The following is a 21,382-nucleotide window of genomic DNA, read 5'->3' as shown; positions in this document are numbered from 1 at the left end:
TGGCATTGCATTGGGCACAGGCACCCAGGAAAGGGGCCCGGGGCACTAGCCTGCCACCTCAGCATTTCAGGGGAGTTGCCAGGGAGGGCACTCCCCGATGTTTAGCGAGCTGGTAGGCTCGGAGGCAGTGTAGTGCCCGGGGGTGCCATTGTTGGAGAATCGGCAGAGGGTAGTTCCTGCCAAGGGAGCCACGCGTCCCAGCCATGAGACCGTGTTAGGGCATGGAAGGAAAATTGGGGGGCATGGCCCGAAATTTGAGAGGACACTAAACAGGTGACGGGAATCTTAATTGCTGGAACCGATAGTTTAATCGAGGCGCTTGTTGAAAGCCCGGGGTAGTTTAAGCAATAAATGTTAGGGTAGATTAGGAAGTGTACCCCTCCACACCATCCATCCCTTCGCTCTCGTAGTTGGCCGCTGGACCAACTTTGGGTTGAGATCGCTGAGATCTGAGCAGGCCATTCTGAGGCTTCATAGGGCCTCGACATAGGACGCTAGCTCTTACTTATACCCCTCCAGAAACGGGACATATGTGGTTGGGAGTAGGCAAAGACAGGATAGGTTAGCCGGACAGAGACAATAAAGGGGGTTAGGGAGACGAATTTATAGGGGAAATATAAAGGAAATAAAACAAAAAAATAAGTTGGGGCTAAATTTGTTTTTGCAAACTAGGGAGTGGGTATGGACAGAGATGGGCAAAGGCGATAGGTTGGGAGGGAAACAGTAGGGTAGGTCCGAGCCTGCCTTCTGAGTGGCCAGCACCACCGCACTCCCTCCACCAACCTCCTTGAACAAAAAAGGAGGCCGGCCAACTTCATCTGCCGGCTGTTTTGCTGCAAGGCCTGTGCCGGTCAGATCATCTGCCGGCTGTTTTGCTGCAAGGTCTGTGCCGGTCGGATCATCTGCCGGCTGTTTTTGCTACAAGGCCTGTGCCGGTCATTCATCTGCCGGCTGTTTTACTACAAGGCCTGTGCCGGTCAGCTTCACCACCTACCCGTTTTGCTGCAACGGCCTTGCCTTGCCATGCCATGCCATGCCTTGTCTGCCTGCTTTTGCCTTGGTCCCATGCCTGCTGCCTTGTTGCATTTGCCCCCATTCATTGCCATTGGTGCCAGGATCATCGGGCTTGCTGCAGGGACTGCCCTGTAAGCAGCCACATCACGGGACTGCACTGGCAGCCCGTGCACCATTTGTTTGCTGCGTCAGATCATTGCGCGTGCTGCAGGGACTGCCCTGTAGGCAGCCGCATCACGGGACTGCATTGGCGGCCCGTGCACCGCTTGTGTTCACTGCGTTAATTTCAAGGGGGAGGCCGAGGACTGCGTGTGAGCAGATGGCCACATTCCCTGTCAGCGGCATTGTTTCATGAGCCAGAGACTGCATGTGAGCAGCGAGGATCCCTGCTTTTCTTTTTCCTGCAGAGTCCATAGATCCTGGGCCATGGTTTAGTGTAAAATGTATAAGGTTAAGGCTTAAGTTAAGGGTAAAATTGTATATGAGTTGCTTGCCCCCTGCATGTTTGCCATATCGCCGGCAATTTATTTAAGTTGTCTGTATGAGTGGGTTTGTTTTGTTAGTTACTCAGCCCGTAGGTTATTTATTTTTGGGACACGAATACACTAAATGTCACACTCAGGGATTCGAAAGTAAATCATACGAGGGGAAACTTGCACATGATGGCAGAAGAAAATTCGACGACTCAGGACGAGTCTGTAAAAAGGGGAGGGGGTAGTGTTGCAGCTGTGGAAATTCTCAGAACACCAATATTGGTCCTCAGTTCAGTTATTCCGGTAAGTCTGTGTTCAGTTAGATTTCCCCACCGTTGTTTAATGGGAATTTATTCGTGTCACAGGGCTGTGATTCTTTGAGATAGTGTTTTTCTTTTCCTATCGTTATTTTGGACCAACCACAACCACACCCACCTCTCAACAACCACGCCATCCTCACCACCCCGCCAGCAACCGTCAACATCTCCACGAACACAAAAGGGGAAAAACAACAACTCCCGCCCTGATTTCTCTGGTAAACAAGAATGACGGTTGGAAAACAACTCCCATCCCGATTTCTCTGGTAAACAAGAATGACAGTTGGAACTCAACTCCCACCCCGATTTCTCTGGTAAGCAAGAATGATGGTTGGGAAACAGCAACTGATCCAGCCGATCTCTGTTGGAATGTCCCCCCCCCCCCGCGCGCCGCGAAGGGAGGGGCGTGCGCCGGGGAAATAAAAGGCGCACGGAGGCATCGTCTTGGTCTTCGAGAAGTCAGGGCCCGTCGGTCAGAGTGTCAGTGTCAGTCGGCGGTTCATGGTCTTCTGCCCGTCTGGGTCTTGGAGAAGCGGTCTGGAGAGCGACCCGCTCATTGGAGCTTGCAGTCGGTGGAGTGTCCGGGTGTCGCGGAGGGGACGCGGACTGGAGGCGCCACTCTGCCAGCTGTGTTGCGCGGACCTGCACGTTCATGCAAGGAGCGCCGGAGAGAGCTCGACCACCATCGCACCACGAGGGTGCAAGTAACCTGCAACAGTCTCGTGGGATTCGTTTGGTCTGCCAAGTCCCACGCCATAAAGGCCCACGGGCCCTGTCTGGCACCCTTGTCTTTTGAGGGTGGCCTTTTTTTTGCTTTCGAATGAATGTTGGTGGCGCCGTGTCTTGTGAAGTAAAACTGTTAAGTGGCTGAACATAAATTGCTGATAGTCGGTTGTAGTGCTTTCGCTTTATTTGCTTCCATACCTGCATGATTGACTGTATATACGGATTGAAATAATGTGTTTGTGTGAATGTTACCCGTTCGTCGTGTCTTTTTCCCATTGGAACGCCATATTACATCTTGAAATATTAGTTGGGTTTTAAATACCCGTTAAATAGAATCGGATCCGGCGAGGTCGGGTGATAATACCTGCTCGGTTATCACTGCAGAAAGGAACGAACCTATTGGGCGGTTCGTGTCCAGGCCGACCTGCGTCGAGGTACGGTGTTCCGGAAGGCTACTTGCGCGGGTTCTTAGGTATATTGAGATTCGGCGATTGAGCCTATTCTGCGCGGGTCGAAAATTGGCTAGGCCGTGGTGGGGTTGAAGACCCACCCGTGACAGGGTGCTGGCATTGCTCCGGAAGGTCATGACTGAATTATCCGTCCGGTGGGCGAGTGGCTTCTTTCAGTGGAAAGCGGCCGTTCGCACGCCGGCGGGCGCAAATTCGTAACTATATATATATATATATATATATATATATATATATATATATATATATATATATATATATATATATATATATATATATATATATCTTCTTCTTTCGACTGCTCCCGTAAGGGGTTGCCACAGCGGATCATCCGTATGATCCGCATAGTGATTTGGCACATGTTTTGCGCCGGATGCCCTTCCTGACGCAACCCTGGTCGCCTCTTACGAGACAGGGATATGGTACACCTATTTTAACCAGGGTATACACCGGCCCAGTACACTGGTACTCATTTCGCCGACCTCGGAAGGATGACAGGCTGAGTCAACCCCCTGGTGTATTAATTCAGTAGCCCAACGGGGCTTGAACTCAGGACCTTTTGGATCCCAAGCCGCTGCCCAAACCACTGCGCCAACACCAGGATATAAATATATATATATATATATATATATATATATATATATATATATATATATATATATATATATATATATATATATATATATATATATATATATATATATATATATATATATATATGTATATATATATATATATATATATATATATATATATATATATATATATATATATATATATATATATATATATATATATATATATATATATATATATATATATATATATATATATATATATATATATGCATAATATGAAGCAATCAGAGTTTAGTGAATACATCTGGACATTTCCGTCGACCAACATTCCAGTTGAGTTGAAATAATATTCTCCTTTCAAGCTTGATTGTACCTGAAAGCTATCATTTCATAAAACCATTCGTAAGTCAAATATATTTAAATAATAAGCAATTCTTTTATACTGAATTGAAGCTCATTTGAAAGGTTTGCCTGCTTATCATATCTTTACTGGACAGGTCGATCATCTTTCAATACAGAGGAAAGATATGATTATGTTAATTACATGTTCAGTTCAAGTACATAGAATCATACCATATTTGAGTACATTTTCCATTTAAGATTTATAACAGCATATTTATTTTAATATAAAGTTTAATTGACAACATTTTATTATTGTTTTATCACCGTCAAACCCATAAAAGAAAAATTGCATCGACAACATCCATCCGAGAGATGGCACACGTATTGACGAATCACCCAACCTGTCACACACCAGCATCATAGTTTGTTGGTGGACCGATATTGAAACTCAGTTTGGCCAACTTCGATGCAGGTGTGCATTTCTTTGGGCCACCCCACCAGCAGAGACTGAGACTGAGAAGGAGACGGAGAGAGAGAGAGAGAGAGAGAGAGAGAGAGAGAGAGAGAGAGAGAGAGAGAGAGAGAGAGAGAGAGAGAGAGAGAGAGAGAGAGAGAGAGAGAGAGAGAGAGAGAGAGAGAGAGAGAGAGAGAGAGAGAGATGGAGAGAGAGAGAGAGAGAGAGAGAGAGAGAGAGAGAGAGAGAGAGAGAGAGAGAGAGAGAGAGAGAGAGAGAGAGAGAGAGAGAGAGAGAGAGAGAGAGAGAGAGAGAGAGAGAGAGAGAGAGAGAGAGAGAGAGAGACAGACAGAGATAGACAGACAGAGATAGACAGACAAATAGAGACTGAGAGACAGAGAGAGACAGAGACAGATAGAGATAGAGTCAGACAGATGTAGAATTTTGTTGTTAACCGACTCGATGTAAATCCTGTTACTCAATCTGTTTGACACAATTAATTCACTGTCCACAATGGAAAGTACATTTGATCAGATATTTTTTATTAACATGGCACCATGGAGTTCGAATCACTGAGATGGTACACATCCACACTGATTTGCACAAAGCGAAGATTACATTTCCTGGCATTTATGCTTTTGTGAGAGTGGAGGGGGCTGATAAGCATTAGGCAAAAGAACTGCAACTGCAATACGTGTCTACTAGGTGGAAGCGAATGACATAATCATGGCAAAAGTTGATGTTATCAACCAGATCACTTTCTTCCATAGCAAGACATTCCTTTTATCAAAATTGAGGTCAAAAGTCTATTGGGAAAAAGGAAGCATAACTGACAGCCAGTTCCACTTACAGCATAAAAATTAAATTTATAAAGCACCAGCAACAATTATAATTGAGAGTACATTCATATAATTATTTTTCCCCCAGACAGACAGACAGACAGACACTCACACACACACACAGAGACACACAGAGAGACAGACAGACAGACACACACACAGAGAGACAGAGAGAGAGAGAGAGAGAGAGAGAGAGAGAGAGAGAGAGAGAGAGAGAGAGAGAGAGAGAGAGAGAGAGAGAGAGAGAGAGAGAGAGAGAGAGAGAGAGAGAGAGAGAGAGAGAGAGAGAGATATCAACGAACGTATTTACACACACACACACACACACACACACACACACACACACACACACACACACACACACACACACACACACACACACACAATCATGTCCTGTCCCTTCAGGAACGGATGAGGATTGCATCTTGGGAGATTGTGAATTTCTCATTCATAAAATCTTTTGACTTCGTCTCATATATGAATAACTTTACATAAAGGACAATTGATCTGATTGTTCTGGCCAACTCCACCATAGAGAATATGCTTAAATGGACAATCTTATTCATGAAAATGAGGCATTTGGTGAGATACTTTATCCAGGTACTCCTTGAGCATTGTGGGGATAGACATCTTCTGCAGGTAGTTCCTCGTTTCTTAGAGGGAGTTCATTACTCTCTATCACAGCAGAAAATGTTGGTTTGATGGATTTCACCAGACGCTGCAAACGAGAAACATTGGGATCTTGGAACGATCATTCAGAAACTTTTGGCCAATGAGATTCCAGTGGAATCATCACTGTTGCATTGCAATCTATAATAATAAGTGTGTGTGTGTGTGTGTGGGTGTGTGTGTGTGTGTGTGTGTGTGTGTGTGTGTGTGTGTGTGTGTGTTTCTTTCTCCATACCAAAACAATAAAACCCAGTGGCCCAAAACTTTAGAAGCAGAATACGGTATTCCAAGGTATTGAATAAATATAAACTGTGTGTTTGGGTAAATTTAAACACCGTTTTGAAGATAACTAAAGGCTTACCTTCAGGAAATGCATATCTTTGGTCTGCCCAACCTCACCGAGCATGGGTCTTAGCTGCCATTTTGATTTGGCCGACGAAAAATGCCTCGTCTTGGAATAGGTCATAATGGTTTCTGTACAATCAAACTAAATACCTACGAATCGCCATATACATCGCTGATCATTGATCCACACATCTACATATCACTGTATACATTGCAAATCGCTTGCCAAACCAGCTGTTCGTTATCAACTGATGTTTGTAAGCCAAGGCGGCACAGTGCTTGCTTCAACAGTTTCGTTGGAGTGCTGGCCTGAATACTTCAGCCACTTGATGAGTCCTCTCCAAGCTGGTTGATTTGAACCACCTATTTTTTCTAAATTCCCTGTGTATGACAGACCAAGATTGCATCTGTTTCAAAGTATTAGAGGTGGGGATAGGTTGTCAAATTTGCCGAACATTTTTGGCCATTTGAACCAGAAGCATATTCCTGACTAAGGCGTTTCTGAGATTACTTGAAAGAAAGTGGGAAATCCGGAAAGTATTATGAATTACCCGAAGGCTCTTTCATTCACGTGGCATTTATCGAGTCTTGCGGCTCTGATAATGCCATAAAACTTGCGACGGTGTTCACACGTCTTTTTATGATGCGGCAGTGCTGAGTGAGCGATGTGGTCAGATGAAGTAAACCACAAGGTATTGCATCAGCAGTTCAGTCACCTGCTCCACCCCATGCAATGTACAGTGATAATTCACGGGCAAAAAAATAATACAAGTGTGTGTGTATGTGTGTCTGTCTGTCTGTCTGTCTGTCTGTCTGTTCAGTCCCATGCTGCCGTGCAGTGGTAATTCATGGGCAAAAAATAATTAAAAAGAGTGTTCTGTGTTGTTGGATGTTATCTCAATTTGCGGATTTAAGGAGATGGAACGAAGTCCTCCAAGGACTCAAAAAGTGTTTACAATCGCTTCGGTAAGAAATCACAGTTTATGGACCAAGGTGTTCAACTTTGTTGTTCTCAGCGTTTTGGTCCAAGGGCTCTTATCAGGATCGTTACCGAACCCCGGATTTCCTCCAATTGTAGTTCGTTTATGGTAATATTCCCACGGATGTTTTTCAAAATCTCATTGAGGTTCTTCCTTACTATTCATGTTGCTCCAATTATCACTGGTGTAAATTCGATGCTCTTCAGCTTCCAATATAATTTCAATGCTCTTCACATTTATTTGTGACATATTTTGTGGCCCTCTTCTCCTCAGAGGTATTTGTTTGATGCTTCGTTTTCTAACTACTGTGTTGTTGTTTCAATTTCAAGTTTTTATGTTGTCTGTTTTTGTTGGTTCACCTTGTATAAATGTGTACTTGGCGCACTTTTCTCGTCCAAATTATATTTGAATATCCTCAGAGAACCGTTTTACAGGTTTTAGCTGTTCTGTCAATTTTTCGTTATTCGGTGGGAAGAGCTTTAAATCATCCATGTATCGTTGGTGTGTCACCTTCCCTGTTTCTTTAGATGTTCTTCTATTGGTTGTTCAGGTGTAGCCGTGTCCTTCTTTGTAGATGAGGTTAATCGACTGAGAAATTAAGAGAAATTGACTGGAAATTACGAAACGTGGTGATTTAAGGCTGAAACTGACAAAATTGGTTCCTCAAATCAAACAAATCTGCAGCTTGCGTCAAGGGCAGGGCTCCCATTGAAGTGAGGAGCAATTGAATAAAATTTGCAATAAAGTTTTAATAAAGCCTTTTGAATACATATGTAGTATATACTGTAGTGTCTCCAATCATGGTGGGGCGTACGATTTTTTTTGATAATCAAAGTGGGGCGTGGAACAAAAAAGGATGAGAAACACTGGTCTAGAGTCAGACAAAACAAGAGGGGGGAGAGACTGTCTCCCTGAAAGATCCCTTGCCGTATCTTCACATCTGGTATTTCGATCTCTCCTACTGATTGCTGTAATATCGATGTTGTGTGTGTGTGTGTGTGTGTGTGTATGTGTGTGTGTGTGTGTGTGTGTGTGTGTGTGTGTTTGTTGATTAATGGGGTTTCTGGGACATCCATGCAAATGAATGGGGAAAACTTTGAATTGATCCCCGAAAACCCCTCAACTGGAGTCTAATTCCTCCCCCTCCCAGACAAATGCATAGCGAGAACTCTCTGATTCGAGACCCATCAGGACAAAAAGAGGAGAATGATTTTCTGTTCATACAAGCTCATGTTAAATTGAGACTGTCTCAGGGCCCAAAAAAACATCATACAAATTAATAGGGAGAACTCTCTATCTCAAGGCTCATCAGGTCAAAAGAGGAGAATTATTTTCTCTCCCCCTCTGACTCTTGGTCCATGGGGTCAAAAGAAGACATCAATCTCTCCCCCATTACTTACTGATTTCCTTTTATATTTTCACTCCACTCAAAGAGTGATCCAATAAATATTTGTCCATGTTCTATTCGAGGTAATAAATTAATTTTCCGATTACATTCATCGCCATTGAGTATGTTCACAAATATTATTTTAAAACTTAGTTCTTTGTCTAAATATCTTTGTTGAGCAGAAATAAAATGATAAACTTCTCTCAATGCTCTTGTTTGACTACCCCATGAGCCACGTATCATTTTGAGATTATGGGAAATTGCTTTTCCATTGTTTAATTGATAGCCATCAAAGTTTTCAAGTCCATTCAAGGATATATATATATATATATATATATATATATATATATATATATATATATATATATATATATATATATATATATATATATATATATTTTTTTTTTTTACATCCCCTAACTTATTTGTAATTAAATTTATCCGCTTATTTGTTTTATATACTCTTACTCTGGTTATTTCTTCAATAAGACTTATTTGATATTTTTCACATTCTTTATGTTTTCCATTTAAGTACCAAGGTTGATGACATCTCCACTCTTTGGTTCGGTTATTGCTTGGTTCTATCATTTATAAATCAGTAAAAGAGGGTAGTAGTCCCTCAGCACTTATACTTATAACCATAAGAGGGACTATTAATTCCATTCTCTAAAATATATCTTTTTATCATCAAAAGCTTCTAATGCTTTCTTATTTATTTCTTTTGTATATAATTGATGTTTATAACTTCTTATTTTATTCATTTTTCGATACTCTTCCCTCTTTAAGATTAAACAGTTGTAATAATGTTTAAAGATTATTGTTTCATCTCTTATTTTTTTTCTTTATTCCCTTTAACTTCTTTTTACACCTTTCAATATTATTGTCAATCTATGTAAAAGCATAAGCCTTTGATATCAATCCTATAAATTCACCCATAACCTTCCCACCCAATTCATCTTTAAACTTACCAATAACCTTTTCATTATTCGATGAAAACAACACATCACCAGGTTTATAATTACTTGTATCATATATTTCAATATTATCAATCATATCCTCATACACATCTCCAGTCTCTATTTCTAATATAAAACTATCTGTATCCATATATAACAATGACACATTGTACTTATACTTTAATTTTAAATTATTATAGTAATAGTCATACATAAACAACTTAGACAAATCAAAAATTGATGTACCTATATAAATAAATAGGTTTATTCATTTTAATGCTCTCTTTTTTTCAAATGAATAGCACAAAAGTTCTCTGAAAATACCTCCACCCGTTCAAAACTTGGTTTGTTAATTAACTTTGAAGCCTATTTCCAAGATGTCGCAAGTCTTATGTTTTCTCGATTCCTAACATTTTCCATAGACTTTCCAAATACAGCATTATTCATTAATTTATAAAAGTCCTTCTCAAAATCTGTTTCTGCTTTTTTTCTACTTTTTTGTATTAAAATCAATATAATCCTTTAACCATGGACTTTGTTTAAATTTCAAAATATAATGAATTTTCCTCACTCCAACCCAGCAGATAATTACTGTCTCAAGTTCCTTTGATGTAAAACATAACTTTCTTTATCATTTAATGTAGTAAGTAGTTTTTCTGAAGATTTACCTTTTATATTAAATGACTGTTGGTAATCACTTAACCATTCTTTTCTTGGACTTTCTTTATTCAGAGGCATAGGGTAGGTCTTTATGCTTATTATGAAGATCGCTCGGGTACCTCAAATCAACTTCAAAATAATAACCTTCTTCTTCCTCATTCAATTCCTCTTGAGAAGAAATAACAATACTCATCAAAACCTTTTCATAATCCTTTTCTTCCACCCACTCTAATTTACCATAAGGTAAAGATTGAGACATGGCCCACCCATACAAATTGTTGCATCATAATACATCAGGTAAGAGTTGTCCTCATTCTTATTATAATCAGGAAGATATTTGTGATTTGCTTTAGCATATCTCTTGGTACATACTTGAGAGATTCCTCCTCTTTTTAGCCTTCTCTATCATGAAAAGCATATCCATATCACTGATTAATTCCACATTTTGTTTTGTCATTTTTAACATAGCACTCCAAGCCAAACCCGGGGCCGTGTAATAGTGAGTGGGGTCTAATCCATAAGAATTTTTATTATGACAGACTGTTCTAAAAGTTTCAAACATATCACTTAATAACAGTACATCAGTTTTAAGATATAAATCATGATATTCCCCAAGATTCTTTATATTAAACTTATCCAAAACCTTTTTAGCTTGTGTAAAATCTTCATCAGAAATATGAGTATTATTCAACTTACCATAGAAACTCTTCCTTGAACGAAGTTGTGTTTCTTTAAACCTTTCCAATGAATCCATATAGTCAGACGGATAAATTCCCTTTTGTGATAGGAGATCAATCTCTTCTTGATTTGAGAAATATGATTTAAGACTCGGGAAGTTTTTGATATTTGATGCTAACTCAGATAATGAATCTCCCATAAACTTGTATGTGTCAAGAAATCTGATATGGGTTATGGGGGATGCAGAAATTGTTTTTGAGAATTAGATGTATTTTGATCTGTGTTTGGAATGGTGAAACTATTTCCGAATGTCTTTGAAAGTTCTTTTATAAATTGATGTGTGTCATAGTGAGCGTTGTTGTGAAGAAAGACAGGAATAAAATTTGGAAGCTTGTAATTAAGATAACAGCAAGAATGAGCGGGACCTCTATATTTACCAGTAAGATGACGATGATCCATAGACTCCTATAGAGCAGGACTGGAACCTCATGATCTCGGGGTTTGTAACTTGAGTCTGAAGGATTAACCTGAGTCCGGGGCTAAAATGACTTCGAGAAGGGCTAGAGACACGATCTCGGGATCCACATAGGGGGTTTTTAGGACAGCGAGTTCAATCGTGTCATTTTCAACACCAGTTGAGGTCATCTTCAAGGTCAAATTACTGAATTTTGGTATTTTTTGGCCATTTTTGGTCTAACTCATGCAGGAAAACTTTTGTAAAGTCTATGACAAAACATGACATTGTGCACCTACTGCACCTACTTCCTGATTTCTATCATCATTAACTAATGTATGTTTTGTTTGTTTCTCTTTCAGAAACTGTCCAGCTTGTGATCTCACAGGATCTTTGTGTTGTTTCCTGCTTTAGTGACAATTTGCCACATCGTTGCAGCTGCTTTGGTTGGAGAGGAAACTATGAAGGGACGCCTTATGTAAAGGTCATATCCTTCCCAAAAGATCCTGAGGAGAGGGAGAGATGGATATTGGCAATGCCAAATGAGAAAGAAAGCTTGAGGGGCGGACCCAAAGAACCCCCATCAATATTTCCTGGAGTACCGAAATCAGCTTTGAAGCAGGTGACCTCAGCCCCATGCCCAACATCATCTTCTAGGTCAGAATCAAGATCTAAGAAGATGCAGGCAGCTGATGAGGCTGCAGACAATATCTAAGATTTCGACCACTTCTGTGCTAAAATCAGCTCCTTTTTTCCTGGCTTTAATGTCATAAAAGACCAGGAAAACCTTCACCTATCAAGAACTGATGCTACTGGACAAACTGTAAAGCAGTTCTTTCATTTCCAACAAGTTCACTCACCTTTTGGATTTCTATTCTTGAATAGAGTTGAGAAAGATGGCATTGAGGTGCCCAAACGACTTTTTCCTTTGCAGAAAAACAGCCTGCTCTCAAAATGGTCCCAGACTTGATCCACAACTGACCAGGTAAACAGCTATGAATGCACAAGCAAGGAAATTCTTCATCTTGTAATAAACCAGCTCTGTTGGATGACTTTTTTTTTTGGACAGTTTCAATTTTTGGAGAGTTCAACATTATGTAGTAAAAAGGAATTTGGGGATAACATGAAGCACACGACTGAAAAATATAAATATATTGTTGTGAAACAAGATGAGACATTAAATGATATTTTCCAAGAAATAAATGGATGCAAAAGAAAGAGCAAGAAGATTGAAGGAACATCAAGAGTTGGTTTCAAAAGTTGTAAAACAACAGGAAGACATAAAGAAGAAACGCAGACAGAAACTAACGGGTGAAGAAGCATTTGAAAGAAAACAAGAGAAATTTTTTAAACCGCTTTTAAGTACTTCCCAAGAAATAATTATAGATGTTTCCACAGTTCCCACAATAGAATATACTCCTAAAAACTTCAAATGATAAAAGATTTCAGTCAAATGACGGAGGAAGAATTAGAGGATTTTCGAGAATTAGAATATGATGATGAAGGATTATTTCAATAACTGGAAGAGATTAATCGACCACCTGATTATATTGTGAATGCTCTTCTAAATAATGAATATTCAGCGGAATCAAAAACCAAAGCAGGTCTCATTCCAACAGAACAACCAGCAATATTTCATCTTGTTCAAGAAAAGGTATTGATATTTAATGATGAATTAAGGTTCTTGAGTTCTGCTCAACCCCCTGTTAAATTAACCCTCAGATTCATGTCACAAAAGATGGAAGACAAGCTTCAACTGTGAGGTATGAATCAAATGTATTGATAAACCATTGGACATGAAAAATAATGATGATCGAGTATATATTGATCTGCTGAACACAGTTAATAAAAGGGTTGGTATGTCTGGTAAAAGTAGGAAGAATGAGAAGGAGAAACACATTCAGGCTTTAAGTATCCTTGGTTCAGGTGTTAGTTTTCTTCCAAATGACCCATCACAATTAGTTAATAGACTGTTATTGTTGTTCGGTAGTAAGAAGGCTGGAAATAAAAATTGTTTTAATGAAGCATCAGCCATTTTAGACCAGTTGATGAACATGAAAATAATTAATAAATATCAATAGAAAGACATTTTATCTCGTATTAAATAAGATGAGAAGCACAAACCTTAGTTTTAATTTCACAACAAGAGACCACACATCTTCATTCCCATACCCACTACAACTTGACCCAAAAAAAGAATATGAGGCATCTTTATTGTCCATGGAAACTTATAATACCTTATTTAATATAACAGAAAAATGACAACTTTAGTTATAATCAGGGAAGTGGATACAAAACGATAACAGTTTCACCTGGAGCATATGAGATTTCTCAAATATCTTCAGAAATTGTTCGTCTTATGAACGAACAGGGTGCTGAACCAAAAAATATTGCAAGAGATATTCAAAAACATACTTCAAAATCAACGATTAAACTTAAAAACAACTCCAAGGTTGATTTCACAATTGATAATTCATTTAGTGAGTTATTGGGTTTCTCCTCAAAAAAGATTGAAACTACCGTGACGTTTTACAGTGATAATGTCATTCAAATATACTCAGGAATAAATTCGGTATTAATTCACTGTGATTTGATTGATGGTGCTTATAATGATGGAATAAAAACAAATACAATATTTTCATTCAGCGCATACTCAATCCCAATTGGTTATAAATTCAATATGGAACCCAAATATTTGGTTTATCTACCTGTGTCAGGAAAAACCAGACACAGAGTAAATTTTAGGATAACCAACCAAGATAATCGTATGATTTCTTTTAATGGAGAAGTTAAATCCATCAGAATTCACCGACGTGAAATTTTCCAACAAATAAATACGATGGTTATGGTGAGGAATCACGAGTTGGGAAAATATAAAATAATTACAGGGGATGGGATGTTCCTTTCCCCATACAACAAGGGTGAAGGTATGTATCTTGGTAGAGGATAATATAAACGTAAGAGACAAAGGAGTGTCGGACATCAATTTAGAGGAGGTGGGATATTTGATACTCGAATGGGTATCGGTTCAACTATTCAAAAACAGAAAGACCTAACTGGTTCAACTTCTTCTGCTGTGGGAAATGTAGCAGGTGCTGTAAAGAGCATAAAAGATGCCCAAAAGGAATCTCATAAATTACAAGCAATAAAATAAATTAAGAAAGGCAAAACTCAGTTGTCTCCCCAAGAACGACAGAAAATAATTCAAATACTTGGGTCCGGATTTCAAAAGTTTTAACATCTTTTTTCTGAAATAAATACAAGTATGGAAGCAATTGATAGTATCTCTGATTTGGATGATACTATTGTCATCTCAAACTCCAACAAAAAGAAGATTACTTCAAGGTAAATGCAATTACTGGAACAGACTGGAATGCAAATGGTACAAAAGGTTTTGAAATAAATAATCAACAACCTTATTTGAATCTATCCGAAAGTTTCTTGTTGTGTAAATTTACATACACAAAGGCTGGGAATAACACAAACGCTACACTCATAAATGATTTCTTCTGGAAAATGTTTGATAGTGTTTGTTTGTACATTGGAACACAAGAAGTTGAAGCAGTTGATTTTGTCTCTGCTGTATCTGAAATTATGAAATTTACACTATATTCATTCAGTAATAGAATGTGAAAGGGGTCTGTCGAAGGTTTTATTCCTGATATGTCGACGGGAACAACCACAGACCCTGGCTATATTCAAAGGAAAGGAACGAAACATGATGATGCAAAAGCAGTTAATAGTTTTACTGTGGCAGTTCCTCTCAAAGGTATATTTGGATTTTGTGATCATGATAAAGTTCTGTATGTTCTTAAAATTTGATTTCAATGACAAAGGAATGACAATGAAAATAGATTGCTTTTTGGTGTTGGTAGTGCTTTTGGTGAGCAGAATAAATTTGTAATTGATGAAATGAGTTGGTATATTAGTGAATTTACTCCTAATCTTAAAACAGAAGAGATGTTGAATGGAAGAATTCACTCAAAGAAACCAATCAGTGTATCATACCTCAAAAGAAGATGTCAACACGTTAAACTAAACCAAACCACTTACACTTGGAATTTGGGTGTTCTGGAAGGAAAGCCACGATATCTGTGGATCATTTTTAAAAAAACCAGATGGTGATACTGCTACAGATAAGAATAATGCATTGAGTGATAATGCTTCGGTGAAACAACTTCACGTTTCCCAAGATGGAACATTTTATCCACGAGATAGATTGGAAATTAATTGGGAAAAAATGATTTTGCTGAAGCATACAATTCTTAAGGCCCGGTCACACCTTGACGTTTTAGCCAACGTATGCCGATTTTTGAATTTTTTTTCGAAAACGCTGGCACACGTTGAATACGTTATGGGTAAGTTTTGATAACATTGAGAGCACGCTGAAAAACACTGCCATACGTCGTTGTACGCTGGCTTTAAACGTTGTACTTTTTGGTTGTCCTCAAATTTTTTCATGCTTGAAATTTCACGACGTATGCCGGCGTATAACTCACACGTTCCGCTATGCTGGCCACAAGTTGTATGCACGGTCTGCGATCGTTGACAGACGTCAACACATGCTACTTGTAAGTTAATCTTAAGTTGAGACACGCCGAGGTAATGTTTAGTGTACCCGAAACTTATTTCTAACCTATGATTAACGTGTTGTTGGCACGTTACGCGATCGTTGCCAAACGTCGACAGACGTTACTTTTAAGTTACTCATAGGCTGAAAGACGTCGGTATAATGGATCGTCCTTGCGTCAGCGTCCACGGCCACGGCCAGGACACTTATTTGCAGCATTCTTCAAACTTTTCTTCGGCATGACGAGGATGTTCTCACTTTGATGTCTAGCTTGGCTACGATTCCAATTGTCCATCGGCAGCGTCTATTTAAAATAGTCGAGTTTGAGCGTTTTAACACATTCAGAAGAAACGCTTCAAATTTCCAAACCCCAGCGTCAAAAAACAAAGGCGAGTGACAGCAATTTAAATCGTTCATTGTAAACAATGAAAATAGTTGAGGGGTACCATTTAAAAGTCGTTGAGTGTAAAAAAATCGAATTGTTGAGTGCAAGCGTCTACTTTCAATAGTGGGGTTTGAGCGATTTAGCAAGTTCAATAGAAACGATTAAAATTTCCGAGCGCCAGCGTCAAAAAACAAAGGCGAGTGAGAGCAATTTAAATCGTTCATTGTAAACAATGAAAATAGCTGAATGGTACCGTTTAAAAGTCGTTGAGTGTAAAAAGAATCCAATTGTTGAGCGCAAGCGTCTACTTTCAATCGTGGAGATGCAGCCATTTAAATCGTTGAGTTTATCATTTAAATATTTAAATCTTTAAACGCAAGGACGATCCATCATAACCCACACCCTCCCCCTCACACTCACCTACTACTGCCAACATGAACAAACTACTACTAATACTAATACTGATACTGATACTGTTACTGCTGACATGGACATCGACTCAAAAAGGACTCAAACACTGTTGGGTTCCCCTTTTATGAGCAGCATTTTTATATACCAATTCCCAAAACCGCTGGGAACACGTCTTTATATGGCAGTTGTAAGCTAGAAACACATCAATTATTTTTTTTGTCGACCGGAAGACGTCATTGGAATACGTCTACATACGTCGATGTGTGTTGGGACTACGTAACGAATTGGTTCAAAGCACGTCAAACATAAGTTAGAAATAAGTTTCGCGTAAAAAATACATTACCGCGAGTGATAATGAATGACAAAACCAATGTTTTAATACGTTTCGACTTACGAGTAGCTTATAAGTAGCCTTTGTGGACGTGTGTAAGCGTCCACATATCGTGTGTAAAACGTATCCCCATCGCATGCGGAACGTGTGTCATACGCCGAGTACGTCGTAAAATTTTTAACATGTTTAAAATTTCTTGACGTCTCTACTTACTACGACGTATGATAGCATACTTTAGCGTTGTACTCACGTATACCAAACTTACTCATACCGTATTTGACGTGTCCCAACGTTTTAGACACATTTTTCTTAGGTAGGCATACGCTGGCAAGATCGCCAAGGTGTGACCGCGATGTTGACACTTCCATTTCTACGGCAGTTATGATTCGAATCGTTGTGCCTCAGCCTTTTAATAGGCTACGTCACGACATCGTCGGCGATGCGTGCAATGCCCTATGCCTAAGTTAGACTATCGTTGGGCATCGGTTGTGTCGGCCGACAACAGGTTCAGCATTCGTTGGTATAAGTTATCTATAACACAACGAAACGTTCTGTGTCCGTTACCAATGCGTTATACATAAGACCAAGTCGCTATAAATATGTCCGAATCTTTAAAAAAAAACATCAAAAGTTCAACGTAAGCCAGCGTTTTACATACATTTTAATACGTTGCCATCGCTGGCTAAAACGTCAAGGTGTGACCGGGCCTTTACCAAAAGGTATGCGAAAGAAGGAAAATAAAGAACCTATTTTGCATATGACAGCATTTAAAAGTTTGCATACAATCTATGCGTTTGACCTGAGTGCTCAAAAGGAAACTATGAAGTCTAATCGAGTGGATACTTCCCTATGCATTGAAAGAGGAGAGAGTGAAGAAGTTGATACATATTGTTTGCTTTTGGAAGAAACAGAATTACAGATTAATATAGATAATGGTGTTAAGATTAGTCTCACAGAATTTTTTTGTAAAATAAATGAGTGGCAAATTACCAACTGGGGTAGAGTTAATCAAATCAATCTTCATAAACTATCATCTTGTGTTCAAAATCAAAAGCCTTGTACGATTAACATTAATACAATTCAGAGAAAAGGAGCAGTAAGAATTGATGTTTTGCTCACAAGAGAACAGGTTAAAATCTTGAATGATACTGGCTCACTTAAAATTAAAATGACAAAACCAATGTTGAAAAAATATTCAATAAGAGAGACGCGTGGAGGATTTCTCCCATTTCTAATTCCTTTATTTGCTGGTTTAAGTGCGGTTGGAGCATTGACGGGTGGTATTTCAACAGCGGTGAAAACTGCCAACGAAAGGAAGGCTCAACTCCAGGCTCAAAAAGATTTGGAAAGACAAAACAAAGAGTTGGAGAAACAAATTAGTGGAAGTGGTGTAATTGTAGATTTTGCTGAAAAACTTGAAAGTCTGCCTGATAAAGCGAGATTGTTGGTTGTAGATATGCTTTCTTCTATCACACAAGCAGGTGTGAAATTAACTAAAAGGGGTTATGGGTTATATCTTTCTAATAAATAAATGAGCATTGATGAGTGGTTTAAAGAATTTGGAAAGAAAACAACATCAAGTTTACAACTTGTCAAATATTGTAAGAAAATAAAAATTCTTAATGTGGTTATTTGTATGAGAGATGAATTAACAAACGTGCCTCAACATACAAAGAATATTATTATGAACTTAGACGATAATAATGGGAACGGTTCTCATTGGGTTTGTATTTTTAATAGTCAAGACAAATATTATTTTGATAGTTTTGGTCTTCCACCACCTGTTGAAGTCATAAAATTCTTACAGAATGGTGTTGATCAAACATTTCAAGTCCAATAATTAAGTTCCAAGTGTTGTGGTCAATTATGTCTCTATGTGTTATTTCAACTCAACAAAAATAAAAATTTTAATGACATTATTTTTAATCTAATATAAATGACTTATGTTGGTAAAGATGGTTCTATCTTTGGTGTATCCCACGAACTGGATATTGATTTATCAAATTATTACACTAAGGCACAGGCTGAATGACAGAAATATAGTATAACAAAAAATATTAATATGAAAAATGCTTATAAATTAAGAAATTATCCAAGCCCGACTGACGTGAATGACTTGGTAGATTAAGTGATTCAACACAACATATATCCTTAAATAAAACGGCCTTGTATTCCAAAGATACAGAAGTGTTGATTTTATCTCCAGGTCATACAGAATTCACAGTTCCAATTAAAATAAATTTTTATAAAGAAGGGCGTATCATTTGTATGAGAATATAACAATGGGGTTATGACATGAATGATTTAGGGTATAATTGGTCATTTAAAATTGACCTTGAAGACCTGGAACAATTAAATCAGTCTCGTAAGGAAGAATATTATCCACTTGGTATGGAGAATGAGTTTTGTGGAAGCACGATTCGTAAACAACAAATAAAATAATTTAATAAGGGTAAATATAATAATGGTTTTGTCTGAGTTTATATCATGAAAATAGAAAAAACGGGATTATAGATAATAAGTAAGGAAATACAAAATGATTTAACTATGGGAAGATGGGGAGGTGTTTCGTGTCATAAGATTATTCTGTCACATATTTCTAATCCATAAATGACAGCAAGAAGTCTTCAAGAAAATTATCATTTCTGTGTCGAAGCATACCTTCAAGAAAAGCGTATTCGGTATTTTAATAAATATGTTCTACAACATAAGAATGAGGTATTTTCAATAAAATATTGGCATTATGCTGATGTTGATAAACCAACAACTTTGGATTTAATTAAAATGTTAAATAATGAAAAAATTATAAAGTTAAGAAAATGTAAGGCTCTTTTGGAAATTCAGAAGAAATTTTATTGGTTTCCTGTTGTAAAAAAATTATTTTGGACACAGGAATAATAAGAAATCATGATGAATATATGTATGATATTCCCTGGGGTGTAAGTGATTCAGGGATAGTAAGGGACAAGGAAGCAGTTGAAGAGAGGGAAGAGGAGGACAAGGAGAAGAGAGAGAAGGAGGAGAGGGAGAAGAGAGAGAAGTAGGAGAGGGAGAAGAGAGAGAAGGAGGAGAGGGAAAAGAGAGAGAAGAGAGAGAAGGAGGAGAGGGAGGAGAGGGAGGAAAGAGAGAGAATAAATCAATATAAAAGTATGGAAACCAGTGAGATAAAAAAAGATTGGGGGTATTACAGGAAAAAAATGAATCTCAACGTACCGAGGAGGAAAACAAAGAATTGACAAGTCTTTAGCAATATTTTTGACAAGACAGTTGACATCGTTTTCAAGGACAAGTTATTGGCTTTAATTAAAGTTTTTCATTTTTTTTCTTAAATAAATGGAGGAGAGAGTGAAGGCATTTCTAAGGATTCTTTATGTTTTAAACCTTAAGATTCAAATGTGCATGTTGGAAACTAAAAAGGTTTTCGCACTCTGCAGGAATTTTTCTCATAAATAAATGAGTTATTGTCTCAAATGTTAAAGAAAACTAATACTAAAAATATCTCATATATTAATAGTAAAAATAATAGGGTTATACAAAAAGGTACATGTTCGGTGAGTGGTTCAAAAAAGTGTCTATTTATTTCCAAACACAAACGTGGAGGAGATATGAAGAAGTTTTTATCAGGAAGTAAATTTACAACTACTGGAATACCAGGCGAATTACATCTACCAGGGTATTCTTTCTGTGGTCCAGGCACAAACTTGGATAAAAGATTAGATGAGGCAGACAATCCTAAACCATGGCGTAAACCCATCAATAGGGTTGATGAAGTGTGCATGAGACATGACATTGATTATGGGAATAGCACAATGTTGGAAGAAAAACATAAAGCCGAGAGAGAAATGTTGTATAATTTGTCTCTGATACGAAATCCAACGCAAAGAGAAAAAGTTGATAGATTTATCGTGAAGAAGATGATCAGTGCTAAATTGAAACCTGGGCTGGGAAATTCAAAAAACTTATAGGCTCTCATGATGTCATTAAGATTGAAGAGCAATTAGCTGATGAATTACATAAACCAATATTCAAAAAGTTTCAGAGAAGGAAGGTTTATTCCAAGGAAGTTGATTATGTCTGGTCCGCTGATTTGATTGAACTCAATAATGATAAGGGGTACAAGTATGCTTTTACTGCTATTGATTTGAGGATTAGATATGCGTGGATTGTCCCTTTAAAAAACAAAACAGGTTATACTCTTATGTTTGCCTTTCAACAGATATTTAATAAAAGTAAGAGAAAACCTAAAAAATTGTGGACTGATGAGGTTAGAGAGTTTTATGACAAGACATTTATGAATTTTACAAAAAATAACAGTTTTACATTATACTTTACCTTTTATGAAGGAA

At 38.1% G+C, this 21,382-nt stretch overlaps 1 protein-coding gene across 3 annotated transcripts in view; it reads right to left on the bottom strand.

The window, feature by feature from the left end:
• Positions 1–4,868: 4,868 nt before the first annotated feature.
• Positions 4,869–21,382, bottom strand: part of LOC147011057 (sodium- and chloride-dependent GABA transporter ine-like) — a 129,302-nt gene continuing 112,788 nt past the window's right edge. For 2 of the 3 annotated variants that reach the window (XM_085860231.1, XM_085860234.1), the window contains one exon: positions 4,870–5,928. In XM_085860231.1, coding sequence (XP_085716357.1) covers positions 5,803–5,928 — 126 coding nt within the window. In that variant the 3' untranslated portion in view covers positions 4,870–5,802. Of the gene's footprint in view, positions 5,929–21,382 lie in introns of all 3 variants that reach the window. The other variant, XM_085860235.1, reaches the window with a different exon arrangement.

Source organism: Eptatretus burgeri, chromosome 16, assembly GCF_056783735.1.
Source record: "Eptatretus burgeri isolate ZD-2024b chromosome 16, Ebu_testis_v1, whole genome shotgun sequence".
Taxonomy (NCBI): Eukaryota; Metazoa; Chordata; class Myxini; order Myxiniformes; family Myxinidae; genus Eptatretus; species Eptatretus burgeri.
This window is presented reverse-complemented; position numbering and strand designations above follow the sequence as displayed.